Source organism: Malus domestica, chromosome 09 (assembly GCF_042453785.1).
Source record: "Malus domestica chromosome 09, GDT2T_hap1".
Classification (NCBI taxonomy): domain Eukaryota; kingdom Viridiplantae; phylum Streptophyta; class Magnoliopsida; order Rosales; family Rosaceae; genus Malus; species Malus domestica.
Genome location: NC_091669.1, coordinates 27,775,637 through 27,790,603, shown reverse-complemented (window position 1 = coordinate 27,790,603; position 14,967 = coordinate 27,775,637). Strand labels below are relative to the sequence as shown.

The following is a 14,967-nucleotide window of genomic DNA, read 5'->3' as shown; positions in this document are numbered from 1 at the left end:
CAACACAATGATGGTGGTTCAAGTTCTTCTATGTATACCAATGGTGCATCCAGTTCAAATTCCTCTGCCAATGAGCCATCACATACAGGAGGTGTCATTACAGCTACTCTTTTACCACCACAAATGTCATTATTTCCACAGTCTCAAATGGGGCAATCTACTTCTTTTCCAGATCAGAATTCTTATGGCTCAGGTAGTGGTTTTGTTGGTACTCTGGAGCAGCATCCACAAGATACCTCGAGGCAGTATCAACCTTCAACACAGTTCCATGGCACTCAACAACGGTTTAACAATGGAGGACAATCAAGGGGACATAATAATTACAAATCAGGATTCAGAGGCAAAGGGTCTAATTACAGGAACAGTAATGGTTGGAATGGAAACACTGAATCAAGAACTACTCTACATCCGGAATGTCAAATTTGTCAGAGAAGAGGTTATACTGCTCCTAACTGTTTTTACAGAACTGCTCAGAGTACTTCTCCACATTTTAATACTGAATGTCAGATTTGTGGTAAGAGGGGACATAGTGCACTGGAATGCTATCATCGGGGAAATTACTCCTATCAACCTTCTGGACCTCCTGCCTCTCTTGCACCTATAGTTCCTGGTCAACCTTCTGGGATTTCTCAATCACAGGGTTTTGTTCAACAGCCTCAGAATTTTGCTGCTCATTATTCATATCAGTTGCATCCATCTACACTGCAAGGGATGAATGTTCAACAGAATCCACCAATTCCTGATATTTCATATCAAGTACAACCTACAATGCAAGGGATGAATGCTTAAGGGTCAACATCATATTCCAATGCTGCAAATTGGATTGTGGACACAGGAGCATCACATCGCATGACATCTGATCTTGCTAGCCTACATCAAGTTTCTCCTTATGAAGGTTCTGAGAAAATTAAAATTGGCAATGGTCAAGGTTTGCCAATTCAAAATACTGGTTCTATAATCATTAAAACACCCTCTCACTCTATTATATTGAAAAATGTGTTACATGTTCCATCTCTTGCTGTGAATCTAATGTCTGTAAAGCAATTGTGTAAAGATAACCGATGCTGGTTTATTTGTGATGACAAAAATTTCTTTGTGCAGGACAAGGTGACAAGGGAGATCTTGTACAACGGAAGGAGTAGATCTCAAGAGTTGTTTCAGATTCCTGTGTCAACATGGACAGTTCCGAGTGCGTTTATTGGACAGTTGATAAAGTCTTCTCTTTGGCATCAACGGCTAGGTCATCCTACTAATGAAGTCATGGCAGTTATGTTAGCTAAGTCTCGTATTCCAGTTGCTATAGATAATGAGCATAAGCTGTGCACAGATTGTATTCATGGGAAGATTACACGAACTAATAACTCTTCTAGGTGTATCTTACCTTTTGATAGAGTCCATTCAGATGTTTGGGGACCCGCTTCAGTCAAGTCTATAGAAGGGTATAGATTCTATGTTGTATTTGTTGATGATTGTACACGATACATGTGGATTTTCCCCTGTATAATAAATCAGAAGTGTTTTTGATATTTGTCAAGTTTTACAAATATATTGAAGTTCAGTTTGGAGCACAAATAAAATGTTTGCAATCAGATGGGGGTGGTGAGTTTGTAAGTAATTGTTTCAAAGAATTTACGCAGTCCAAAGGAATGATTCATAGGATTTCATGTCCATACACTCCTCAACAAAATGGCTTGGTTGAAAGAAGACATAGGCATGTAGTGGAAACAGCACTAACTTTGATGAATGTTGCTGGGTTATCCCAGGAGTTTTGGTACTTGTCATGTGCACATGCTGTGTATCTAATCAACCGAATGGCTTATAAGTCATTACAAATGAACTCCCCTTATTTCTGTATATATGATAAGCATCCATCATTACAGGATTTGAAAATATATGGCTCCGCTGTGTATCCATATTTGAGACATTATAATGACAGTAAATTCCAAGCTAGATCCTCAATGTATATATTTTTAGGATATGCTTCAGGATATAAAGGGGTTATTTGTTACAATTTACAATCTCAGAAATTGATCTTATCTAGGCATGTTATCCATGATGAGTCTGTGTTTCCTGCCAAGTGTAAACCCTCAGTGTTGTCTAGTAGTGGATGTATACCACGCACGGTTCATTCTCCTCCAATTATAGTTCAACTAAGAGATCCAAGTGAACATGACAGAAGATACACAGATCACGTTTCATCTATGACTAATACTACTTCATTGCAGCAAGATATTGATGTACCTGATTCTACTGATACATCACCTCTTCTATCCCAAAGACAGGAATCTGAAACACAGGAATCTGACACACATGAATCTGAGTCATTACGATCATATCAGTCTACTCCCATACAAGATCTCACTCAACCCTTGTTGCCTGTCCTTGATCCAACACAACTTCAGGTATTACTTCCTATCTCTGAGAGTGATTGGAATCAATCCTCTAGTTCTATTCCTCATGCTGATGTTAGAACTCATTCTATGCTCACGAGACTTCAAACTGGAGCAATTGAGCGCAGAAATTATGCTACCATGTATGCTAGTTTACCTGAAATACAGTCTTTACAAATTGCTATTGATTCTCCGTGTTATACTGGATTTTCTCTTCTGGCTGAAAATGTTGATTACGAAGAACCAAAGCATTTTAAAGTAGCAACTACCAATTCAAATTGGCAACAAGCTATGCAGGATGAATTTGATGCTCTTAAAGGGCAAGGAACTTGGATTCTTGTCCCTCCTCCTCCTAACCGAACCATTATTGGGAGTAAATGGGTATACAAGTTGAAGAAAAATCCTGATGGTAGTATATCTAGGTACAAGGCACGCTTAGTGGCTCAAGGGTATACACAGAAGCATGGTCTTGATTACTCCGAGACATTTAGTCATGTGGTCCGCCACACTATAGTGAGGTTAATCCTTGCACTTGCTACAAGTTACAAATGAGAACTTAGACAACTCGATATTAAGAATGCATTCCTACATGGTGAATTACAGGAAGAAATATACATGAAGCAGCCACGAGGTTTTGTAGATTCGAGGGCTCCGAATCATGTTTGCAAACTTGTTAAATCGTTGTATGGACTCAAACAGGCTCCACGAGCCTGGAATGCTAAATTCACAGGTGGGTTACCATCTCTGGGGTTCACAGTCTCTCAAGCTGACACAAGTCTTTTTATCAAGATAGATGGCACCGATATTATCATTCTACTCTTATATGTAGATGATATAATCCTAACAGGTTCGAATGTCATCAAAGTCCAGAATATAATTACTGCTCTCAGTGAGATATTTGATTTGAAAGACATGGCCAGACTCACTTACTTCTTAGGGTTGCATATTCAGTACAAAAGCAATGGAGATGTGTTTATTAGCCAGACCAAATATGCAAAAGAACTACTCAAAAGAGCAGGAATGGAGAATTGTAGACCTGCACCAACACCTGCCAAGCCTCATACTCAGTTACTCGTGTCTGAGGGGGAACCGTTGCCTGATCCGAGTGTTTATAGAGCATTGTTGGAGCCCTTCAATATTTGACTTTCACGAGGCCTGATATAGCTCACTATGTGCATGTTGTGTGTCAATATATGACATGTCCAACTGATACACACATGTTCTTGGTCAAACGGATACTACGCTATATTCAGAGGACTCTACATTATGGACTTACATATCATTCCGATGCTGATATTCACATTTCAGCGTATTCAAATGCTGATTGGGCCTCTGATATCAATACACGGAGGTCAGTTACCGGCTATGTCGTCTTTCTTGGTTCTAATCCCATTTCGTGGCAGTCGAAGAAGCAGTCTTCTGTCTCTCGAAGTTCCACAGAGGCTGAATATAAAGCTCTTGCTCATTGCACAGCTGATGTGTGCTGGATACGGACACTCATGAGAGATCTCAATCAGTTCCTACATGCTCCTCCTGATTTGTACTGTGATAATATCTCTGCACTGTCTCTTAGCACAAATCTTGTCTTCCATTCCAGAATTAAACACCTGAATACTGATTACCATTTCATTCGAGAACGGGTGCAAAAGAAAGATATAGTGGTTCATTATGTCTCCACAGATAATCAAGTTGCCGATATTCTTACTAAAAGGCTTCACGGTCCTGTGTTTGTTAAGCACTGTATCAATCTCAGCCTTGGTGTCCCTAGCTGCGATTGAGGGGGGGTAATAATTGAAATACAGGTGTCAGTTACTGAGTGGTTAGAATGTAACAGCATAGACAAATTAGTTAGAAGTGGGGTATTATAAAAACAGTTGTAAAAACGTTTGATCTTCAATTTCAATACAGTTAGTCATTTTCTTCCGCTGCTTATCGACCTTCTCTCTTCTCAAGCTTTCTTGAATTCTCTGATCTTCATTTTCTTGAAGGCATTTGTTCTTGTTATCATGAGTTTGATCAGTAGAAAAAAATGGTGCGGGGTCTGTCACTAAGCGCTCTGACTACGTCTCACAATGCTGGGGTATGCAGATCAATGCCTTCGTAGAGAAATAATTTTAGAGACAAGTTAAAAGTTCATAGTAGAGCGAGAGTGCTGACAAGGATATTTTTTTTTTTTCCCGAAGAGACAAGTTTATAATTTTATGAATTACAATTAGTTTAGGAATAATAATGGATGAGAAAATAGGATTTTAATTGTTTAAGTTTTAAGATGGATGCGATTATAATGAATCTGATTAGTCTAAACAATAAGTACGAGGAATTTTAGCTACTTACGTGGTGGGCAACGATTGGTGTGTCGGTACATCGAGGTCACTGTCCAAAACCATACCGTGGGCGCCACCAACAGCAGTGGGTCCACCGGGCAGAACAACAGATCGCATGCACAGTATGGGATGGAATGCTAAAACCTATAAAGTGAGCGCAACAACATAATAATGTCAGACCTTCGTTACGTAACTAAAACATGGCGGTGAATGTTAGCGTGAGGGAGACGACGATCGTGAAGCCGGCGGAGGAGACGCCGAAGCAGGTTCTTTGGATGTCCAACTTGGACTTGGTGATTTTGAGCAAGCACACCCCCAGTGTCTACTTCTACCGGCGAAGCCAAACCGGCGGCCATCCCACCAGCCCCTTCTTCGACCCGGAACTGCTGAAGGGAGCCCTCTCCAAGGCCCTCGTACCGTTCTACCCCCTGGCGGGGCGCCTCCAGCAGAACGAAACAGGCCGTTCCGAAATCAACTGCAATGGGGAGGGCGTGCTGTTTGTTGTGGCGGAGACCGCCTCCGTCCTTGAGAATTTCGGCGATTTTGCGCCGACTCCCGAGTTCCGGAAGCTCATCCCCGTCGTCGATTATTCTGCTGGGATTTCCACTTATCCCCTCTTTGTGGTACAGGTATGTGTATGTTGATTTAGATTGATTATCTTTTCTAGCTGTATAATATTAGAGTAGTGCCTTTGGCTGAGGATTTTAGTTGGTTATTACTTGTTAAGCTCATAAATCAAACTAATAGATTAGATAAAAAAAAAAACTAATGAAAGGAACTTCAAAACTTAAATTTTAACCAAAAATCACCTTATAACTTTATTTAATGATAAGAACAATGAAGAGAAAAATAAAAAAAAACACTCAAAAAAAAAAATGATCTAAATCAAAGCGTATGAAAAACAAAATCTTTTCCTTTTTGTGTTTCACCGACCTTCTTCCCAGCTAGGTGGTGATGTGAGGCCACCTCTTGGTCTGGGTTCGAAGGTTTGGTAGGATGTGAATGGGATTTAACAAACAAACAAAAAAAAAAAAAACTTTGATGCTTGAGGATATGAATGTGATTTAACTAAACCCTTGCTATTAGGTTCACATCCTTATTTTTGTTACTCCATAAAGTAAAATCCTATTCATTTTCATTTTTTGATCAACGTCCTTGGGTATTAATAACATCATTAATTATTTGAATGATAAAATATTTTTATTTTTAAATATATTCCTTTAATGTGAAAAATGTTACAATTAGTATATTTATATTTATAGCTAAATTTTTTATCATATATTTTTTTTAGTTTGTACCTATTTTTAATTTGCAAATATTTTTTTTTTAATTTGTGCCAATTTTCTTTTCATTTTTAATTTGTACCCATATATTAGTTTCTTTTTGTGCCCATATTTTTTTAAGTTTTATTTGTATTTGTACCCATGTGTATACCCTCACGTGACATTGTATATTTAATCAATGATAGAAAAATTACATATGGTATATTTATGTTTTATGCCTAAACTTTGTATCATATATTTATATTTTTAGTTTGTACCCACTTTTAATTTGCAACATTTTTTTTTAAATTTATAGTATTTTCTTTTTAGTTTTATTTTGTACCCATGTATTAATTTCTTTTAGCGTCTATATTTTTAAAAATTCATTTGTATTCATAATTTTTAATCTTTTATCTGTACCCTAATTTATTTCTAATGTACCCATTTTTCTTTATTAATGTACCACTTTGTTATATGTGAAATGTACCAATTGTTTTGTAAAATGTACCAAATTTTTTTTAACACTATGGATACATTCTTTTGCCATTTATTATTTCTTATTTTTACATAGTTTTTATCCATTTATTCAATCAAAATGTTTAAATGTTTAAATTTTTTTATTGTAACCGTTTCTAATAGTATTATAATGAAGGATTTTAAACTTATAAGATTATAAATCTCATAAAATATCAAACAATTAATGTCAAAACTATAAAAATATAAATATTAATAATAATATAATGAGGTGTATAAAGTCAAGGGACCTTGATCAAACTTTGAATATTATTAAGGTTTTAATCAAAGAGTGTTAAGGATTAAGGACCGCGTCCAAAATATCCCTTGTTAATATGTAAATTGGATTTGACCAACCAAAAAAAAAAAGAAAAAAAAATCCAAACTAAAATGATTGAAAGCCTTATATGTGACCTAATTGAGAGATATGGATGATGGTGAATTGGAGTTTGAGGGTGATGCATTCAGCATTTGTAGTTCAAGCGTCTGTGCGGGTGGTGGTGGATAAAGATGCAAGGAGCGACATCTCAGATATCCAAATAGTTTTCAATTTCGATTTTGGGTTGAGATTGATTTTTATGTGAATTACGCTCTGGAGCTTTGTAGCAAGGGTTGGGTTTGATTTGAAGAAAATGTGGAAAAGAACGGAGGAACGACTAAGTATTTCAGGAAGAACACCATGGGCATGGGCATCACCACCATCATGAAGGTGGTTGTTACTCCGGGGATGCAGCGAAACTAGAAAAGGCACTATTTTTAAAACTAAAGTAAGAAATATACACTATTTATGAAATTGGACCAAGAAAAAGATACACTATTTATGAAAATGTATCAATTATTGTACACTATTTATTAAATTGAATAAAAAACTAGACACTATTTATGAAAGAGTTTGTTTATTAACACCTCGCATATATTTTAATACACCCCACATAAAAATTTATTATTAAATGACTTATATATCCTATTATGAAATGACTATTTAGGTCACATTTGAATTTAAAAAATAAAATTATTTTATGAATGTGTCCCAAATTGTTTTCATATTTTTTTTTTTTTTTGCAAGCTCTCAAAGTCACTCCTATCATCCATTGTAAAAAAAAACTCTAACAACTAATTAACAAACAAGATGAGTATAGATGGATACATACATACATACATATATATATGACACACCTTGACCAGAGTCAAGGCGTGATGGCCAGCACGCCTTGACTCTGGTCACGTCTCAGTAGACGAGGATTCTTGGCAAATCTCAGTATAGGTGGCTACCTTTGAGGGTATAATCCTTATTCTATCTTACTGTACTTTACTTATGCTCTGACATGACGTGTGAAATTGGTTCATTCCCGCTCACAACGCACTCTTGTATTTAGGCACTTTTAGTTTTAAATTTATTCACATTTTCCACATCACTACACTTTATGGCTTTGTCATCTTCTAGGTGTCGGCTAGCACAGCTCGATTCCGAGTTTGGTCAAACTTTTTCTTCATAAACCCTAAACCCTAAACCATTGATTTGAAGATGAAGCACTTTCTCTTTACTCCTCATAGAAATTTATACCTTGGTAGAAAGTGTGGGGTGTGAGGATAGTATTGGAAAGTATGTAGGGTGTATTAAGATAAATTTTAGTCTAAAAAGTAAATGTGGGGTGTATTAAGTATATGAGATGTAGTCAACAAAACGTGGGGTGTGAATAAAACAACCTTTTATGAAACATGACCAAGAACTAGGCACTATATATGAAAGTGGACCAAGAACTAGGCACTATTTATGAAACTTGACCAAGGATGAGATACTATTTATGAAACTATATCAACTACTATACACTATGTATGAAACAGAACCCAATAACTAGGCACTATTTATGAATTTGGACCAATAAATAGTATAGTACCGTTTAGTTTCATAAATAGTGTAGTACCGGTCAGTTTCATAAATATTATAGTATTGTTCAGTTTCATAAATAGTGTAACAGTGTAGTATTATGCAGTTTCATAAACAATGTCTATGATGGACGCGCAGATCCTATGTGTCAAGTTTTTTTTTTAATTTAATATTAAAATTATGTCATTTTCATTAAAATTTAAGTTCTTTTGTCATCTTTATTAAAAATTTAAGGTTTTTTTATTATTAAAACTTAAGTTTTTTTTCGTTAAATAAAGTTCTATCATGGTTTTTGGTTAAAATATACTTAGCCCAAACATTTTTCATGAAATCTCCCTAGGTTGTTTTATTAGCCTCCACATATTGTTGAACACACCTCACATACTTAAAACACCTCACACTTACCTTTTAAACTAAAAATTTTCTTAATACACCCGAGTTACTAACCGAAACTACCCTCACACCCCACACAGTTCATACACCCCATACACCCAACACCAAAATCTACCTCATGTCTTCATCTTGTCCAAAAAGTAAATTTAAACCCTTTGTCTTCAGCACACAAACAGTGCGCGTGGTTCTATTGCTTCAAGGTTTTTGTCAATTTAGGGGAATTAAGCTCTAAATGTGAATTTGATTTTAAACTTAGAAATGGCTATTCGTAAATAAGAAATCATGAAAGGGCTAGTTGATTGTGCTATTGTTGTGTCCATGCAGATTCTCGGTTCTGCAATCATGCTTGAATCAAATTGCACCATAAACCATCCTAAGAAAGAAATAGCAAACATACTTGAAAATTTTGATAAAAAAAAACAAAACATAATCACATGACATTGTGAGTACTGGTGGATATAAAATTATATATAATTTACGGGTGGTGGATCTTGTTTAAATGATTTGGGTTGTACGAAGAAAATAAGAGATTGTTTGGTATCCTACTTGAGTTCAACTTTTTTAACTGAAAAACACTTTTTGAGTTTTAGGCGTTGAATTCTTGTTTGGTATGACTCTTTTTAAAAATTGAATTCAAAACTAACTTAAAAACATAGGCTATTTCTTAAAAACACTAAAAGTGAGTTTTTAGAGTTTTTTCTGCTTTTTCCTCAACATCTTTTTTTCGCTCTCTCCTAACCCTCTCTTTCTTCTCTCCTAACCCTCTCTTTCATCTCTCCTCATGTCACACCCTGTCTCCTCTCTCTCTCCTCAGCCTTTGTCTCATCACCCTCTCTTTCTTCTCACTGTAATTTTTTGCTCTCTCCCTCACCTCCTTGCCCTCCCCCTGTCTTTCTCTCCTCCAATTTCTGCTCAAGGTAGTTTGAATTCAAACTAAAAAATTTATTTTTAAAAACTCAACCAAACAGATTTTTGAAATTTTGAGATTTAAAAGACATATGTTTCTGGTAATGTTATTTGAAAATTATTTTTAGGAACAATAAAAGTTTTTGGGTAAAATACCAAACGGGCCCTAATTGTTTTGCCTTACTTTTTAGGGTTCAAAAGTCATTTAAACAAGTGATTTAACAATAAATATTAAGTGGGTGTACTCAACAATTACTGGGATGCTCATAAAAACCCTTAGATAAAGTTTGTTGGAATATTAATTTGTTACTCATTTCGTTGCATGAATTAATTCAAGAAATGATATTTACACTTTTTTCGTTCTCACATACCCTTTTTTTTTAAGAGACAAGTGTATACAATAGAAAAATAGTGTGTGGTTATTATTTTTCGATGGGAAATTTTATTTGAACCTATACAACATCTTTTTACACCCAACTTAAATCTTAATTGTAAATTGTCTTCTTAGCCCTATTGTGTAATTACCATCAAGTACAAGATGAAATAAAAACAAAAATCAAAATTTATTAATAAACCCACATCCAATAATCAAACCCTTACCATCACGCAATAATTCTTTTACGTTCTGTTTTGGTTAAAATCCTAAGACGTTGTCAAGGAGAAAAATAAACTCTTTTTGACGGATGGATGATAATTTTGAAGTTTTAGATCTTTCAAATAAAGTATGAATCGATTTATGTTAATTTTTTTATTTCATTTCAATTCTTTTTGTTTAGTCTTAAGCAGCAGTTTTATACGGCCTGCAAATAGGCTTGAAATCAAGGATAATAAAGGTGGATGATGCATTTTCTGGTATTTTGTTTCTCTGCCACCACATGTTCTAGTTTTTTCAAAGATCCATATATATGGGTAATCATCTTTACCAAGGATCACCTTGGAGACAAGTTTTAGTGGTAGTGTCCCGATAAATATATGTCAGAAGTGAATCTTTCTTGTTAAGAGGAAGGAAATAGCCATCACTCGAGAAGAAAATTGAATCAAGGATTATTGAAATCAAATAATTGAAATGGGTAACCTTATATACTTGATAAAATCTCATCGAAACAATAACTTGCCTGAGCACCAGATGCGAAAGAAACTCACACGATAACCCAATCCAATTTTCCCACAATTCTCCACTAATTCAACTTGTAAATCACTTCAAACACTATGTATGATTGGAAAATGCTAAACTTCTGCAAACAAAAAATATTTTGAATACCTCAATGCTTGGGTTGGTTCGGTGAAGAAAAAGTGCAAAGACAAATATGCAGCAAAACAAGGATTAAACACGAGACAAATATGTATAAAATTGATTTTGTGTTTTTATTTTATCAATGGGTGTAAAGACAACTTATATAGTGAATTGGGTTTGTGAGGGTAGTTTAGGTAATAAATTTGGGTTTAAAGAGATATTTATGGTTTAATTAAAATTGATATGGGTGTAGAGAGTAAGTTGAGTGTAAAAATAAGTTATATGAGTTCAAATAAAATTTCCTTTTTTCGATTAATATCCTCTTATCGAAAGCTTCAGCATGGGCAATTCCTATAAGTTATTGCCTTTTTTTAACGCAACGATATTTGAAAGAATTGAGTCAATTGACACTTACCATTACTACTGGAATGGCTGGGAGTTCGACTAGAGTGGAGTCGATGGAGTTGGCGAAGAATGCAACTGAGAGAGAGACCGAGTCTGAGAGAGATTGGAGTGGAGAGGATTTGAGCGAACGACACAATCATATGGTAGAAGATGAGTTGAGAACTGTCTGAGAGAGATTGGAGAGGGTTTGAGAGGCATTGGTGACTGGGGTTACTGGGTAAGAGAGATTGGAGTGGCGATGGTTGAGAGAGAGATGGTTTGAGAAAGTGATAATTGGAGTGATAGTTTGAGTAGGGGTGGGTTTTAAAAACTGAAAACCGAAAAAAAAAAAAAATCGAACGGAATACTGAACCGAATCGAACTTTATTATTTTTGCTTCGGTTTTAAAGGTTTGAAAACCGAACCAAATTTCTTTATGCTTAAGACATCGAAGCCCTACAATAGGAAGAAGAGCAGGAGATTTAGTCATCCTTAACACCACCTTAACCTTCTTGGATATGTAAGTATAACAAACAAGGTGCTGATATTTTACTTTAATAAAATTAATGAATTAGACGGTGCAACCTTCGAAGCACCCCATCTAATGACATGCCATTTAACATTATAGAAGGTCCGCAGCAAAGCCCTTTTTACATATTATCCTACTAACATATCATACATGTTTCAATTTGTGTTAAGGCATGGACACTATGAATTTAAGATAAACCACTAGAACTGATCGATAAGACATTTTGTGATTTGTACAACATATCTGAAGTGGTAAGGTGTCCTCATTTAGGGCTGTATGTGTGCAAAGAGTACCTAAGGATAAACCAAGCACGTCTTTTGTGGTTCTGTTTGTGATTTCTCATTTTCTTATTATTAGTGTGTCAATGCAAGCCTTTTATCTAAATTCTATATTAAAAAAAATCAAATTCAATAAAATAAAAAACATCGAAACCGAACAAAATCAAACAAAAAAAAATGAACCGAACCGAATAAAAACCGAAATTTCTCGGTTTGGTTTCAATTTTGACAAAAAACCAAACCAAATGAAACCAAACCCACCCTATGTCTAAGAGTTGAGGCTGGGGGGATTCGAATCCATTAGGTGTGGCCAAGTCTACCTGAACTCAGATAAGAACCAATCAAACCCAGCCACGTGGCCCAACAAATTTAAAACTAAATTGGCTCTAGGTTCAATTCGGTTCAGAATGTAACCAAACCAATATCGAACCTCTTTATGGGAAACCAGTTTGGTTTTTTGTACCCGTACCGAAATGAGCAAAAAAAACTGAACCGACAGGTTTTCTTCCGGTTCGGTTTCTGTCCTCGGGACTTTATGCCCACCCTAATTATACCAATATGCTTTCTAAGGACACGTTCTTGTTTGTTTCGGGGTATACAAAGGGAACTTGCTTTTTTTATTCAAGGGCAGTATCGCTTTCCTTTTCAGTTTGCAACTTTGTCTTGACACCAAAAAAACACTATTCAACGACTACAAATTCATCATGGATACATTAATTGAATAAGCCATAGAAGAAAATTCATCCAAAAGGATAAGACCCTGACATTTTATACTATGACGAGCTAGAGCGTGAATGTTAGAGATTAAATAGCTCTCATACCTTAAAGCTTTAATGTAATTCATGCAGAAGGTCTGGGACTAACTTCTCTAACCTTAAAAAGTAGTTTTTCGATTGATAACTTCATAGCATTAATGTGTATAATTGTGGGAGATTAGTTTGAAGCAAATTCATCACTATAAAACTAACTTTTGCCACCAAGTTAGATTGCAATTTTGGGACGTTCTTTTGAGCATGAGTTAATCTTACAATATATTGCTTTCCGTTTACTCTGTATATGTAGGTCACATACTTCAAATGTGGTGGAGTGTCGCTTGGGGTCAGCCTGGAACATCGAGTGGCAGATGGGTGTTCAGGTCTCCACTTTGTAAATGCATGGTCTGATATCGCCCGCGGACTTGACCTTAAAATCCCACCATTCATCGACAGGACATTACTTCGTGCCCGAGACCCACCTCAGCCAACATTTGACCCCGTTGAATACCAGCCTGATCCGCCCTTAAAAATTCCTCCGCCCTGCACAAAAGATGGTGATGCCGAGAGTACGACAGTCTCCATTTTTAGATTGACGCGGGAGCAGCTTAGCATCTTGAAAGCGAAGTCTAAGGAAGAAGGGAACACAATCAACTATAGCACATATGAGATGTTGGCAAGCCATGTTTGGATATGTGCATCCAAGGCACGTAATCTTCCCGATGATCAAGTGACCAAACTGCATATTGCGGTTGATGGACGGTCCAGACTGCAACCCCCACTCCCACTTGGTTTCTTTGGCAATGTGGTTTTCGCAGGCGCACCATTAGCTACAGTGAGGGATCTCAAATCAAAACCAACATGGTATGTTGCCAGCCGTATACATGATGTTGTGGTGCGCATGAACAACGATTACCTTAGGTCAGCTCTTGACTATCTTGACGTTCAGCCTGATCTGTCGGCCCTTGTTCGCGGTGTTCATACTTTTCGATGCCCAAAACTTGGGATAACTAGTTGGGTGAGGCTGCCGATATACGAAGCAGATTTTGGCTGGGGTGGACCTATGTTCATGGGACCTGGTGGAATTGGATACGAGGGTTTGGCGTTTGTGTTACCAAGTCCAACAAGTGATGGGAGTTTATCAGTGGCCATTTCCCTGCAGTCTGACCATATGGAATCATTTGCCAAGTTGTTGTATGACATATGATGAAATCAAATGCGCAAAGAGTTTGTTCATCAGCCTAAAAATAAAATGTGTGTCTTTGTTGGTAACTAATGTACTCTTGTGGCAAACTTCTTGTTTGAGTTGTCTTCTTTTTCTCATGAAATAAAAGATAGAACCCCTTACTTTGTTTTACGTAATTTTATTAAACATTTGTGTCTTTAAAGATTTGATTAAGATGCTTTAACTAATGTTCACCTTGTTGTGACCTATTTTATCTGACAGGGGAAGGGGGCCGGCGGCATAGAGAGAGAATAGAGAGAGAGATGTGTTTGTATGGTTGTGTAGAGGAATGTGTGCGTTATTCCCCTTACACAGTGCCTTTATTTATAATAATAAGAGAGAGAAGAAATCCTTCTCCTCCAAAGAATACAAGTCCATATAGGAAAGAATAACTAGAATCAAATCAAATCTAATCTAGGATTTACACAATCTTACTTAAACTAGAAGTTTATAACACTCCTTCTTGAGTGTGTAAATACTCAAGTAGATTCGACATCATGTAAAGGTTGAGGAAGTCGACTCGTCGACACTGATTATGGGAACACGCTACCCTCAATAAGATAGGAACTTGCATAAGGAAGTAAGTCTCACAAAGAAACCCTATGGCTATGGTAAAAACCCAAGTATGGACAAAACCCATAGTCTAAGGAAAAATGCGTGAGAAATACAAAGAAAAATGAAACGTCTACGGGACGTCATCAAGGATATGATTAACCCAAGCTGGGTGCCTCGTCAAAATCCAGTTAGGTAGCAAAAATCCATGGGAAAATGCTCCTAATTGTAGGGAAAAAGAGTACATTAAGATCTAGCAAGTATACTTCAGGATACTCCCCCTGATTTTGACACAATTCCAAAGAGAACTAGCAATGTTACAACTCAGAAAGTTTAC

The 14,967-nt window shown here is 36.3% G+C and overlaps 1 protein-coding gene across 1 annotated transcript; it reads left to right on the top strand.

Moving 5' to 3' along the window:
* The first annotated feature begins 4,901 nt into the window (after positions 1–4,901).
* LOC103444038 (shikimate O-hydroxycinnamoyltransferase-like) lies at positions 4,902–14,146 on the top strand. Its single transcript, XM_008382943.4, has 2 exons — positions 4,902–5,343; positions 13,164–14,146. The coding sequence occupies exons 1-2, from the start codon at positions 4,915–4,917 to the stop codon at positions 14,058–14,060; spliced, it is 1,326 nt and encodes a 441-aa protein (XP_008381165.3). The 5' UTR covers positions 4,902–4,914; the 3' UTR covers positions 14,061–14,146.
* Positions 14,147–14,967: the final 821 nt, after the last annotated feature.

What these genes read in the sequence shown, in the direction of transcription:
- LOC103444038 (XM_008382943.4), top strand. Translation starts at nt 4,915, where the DNA reads ATGGCGGTGAATGTTAGCGTGAGGGAGACGACGATCGTGAAGCCGGCG. An exon ending in ATCCCCTCTTTGTGGTACAG is followed by an intron (nt 5,344 to 13,163) that starts GTATGTGTATGT and finishes CTGTATATGTAG; the next exon opens with GTCACATACTTCAAATGTGG.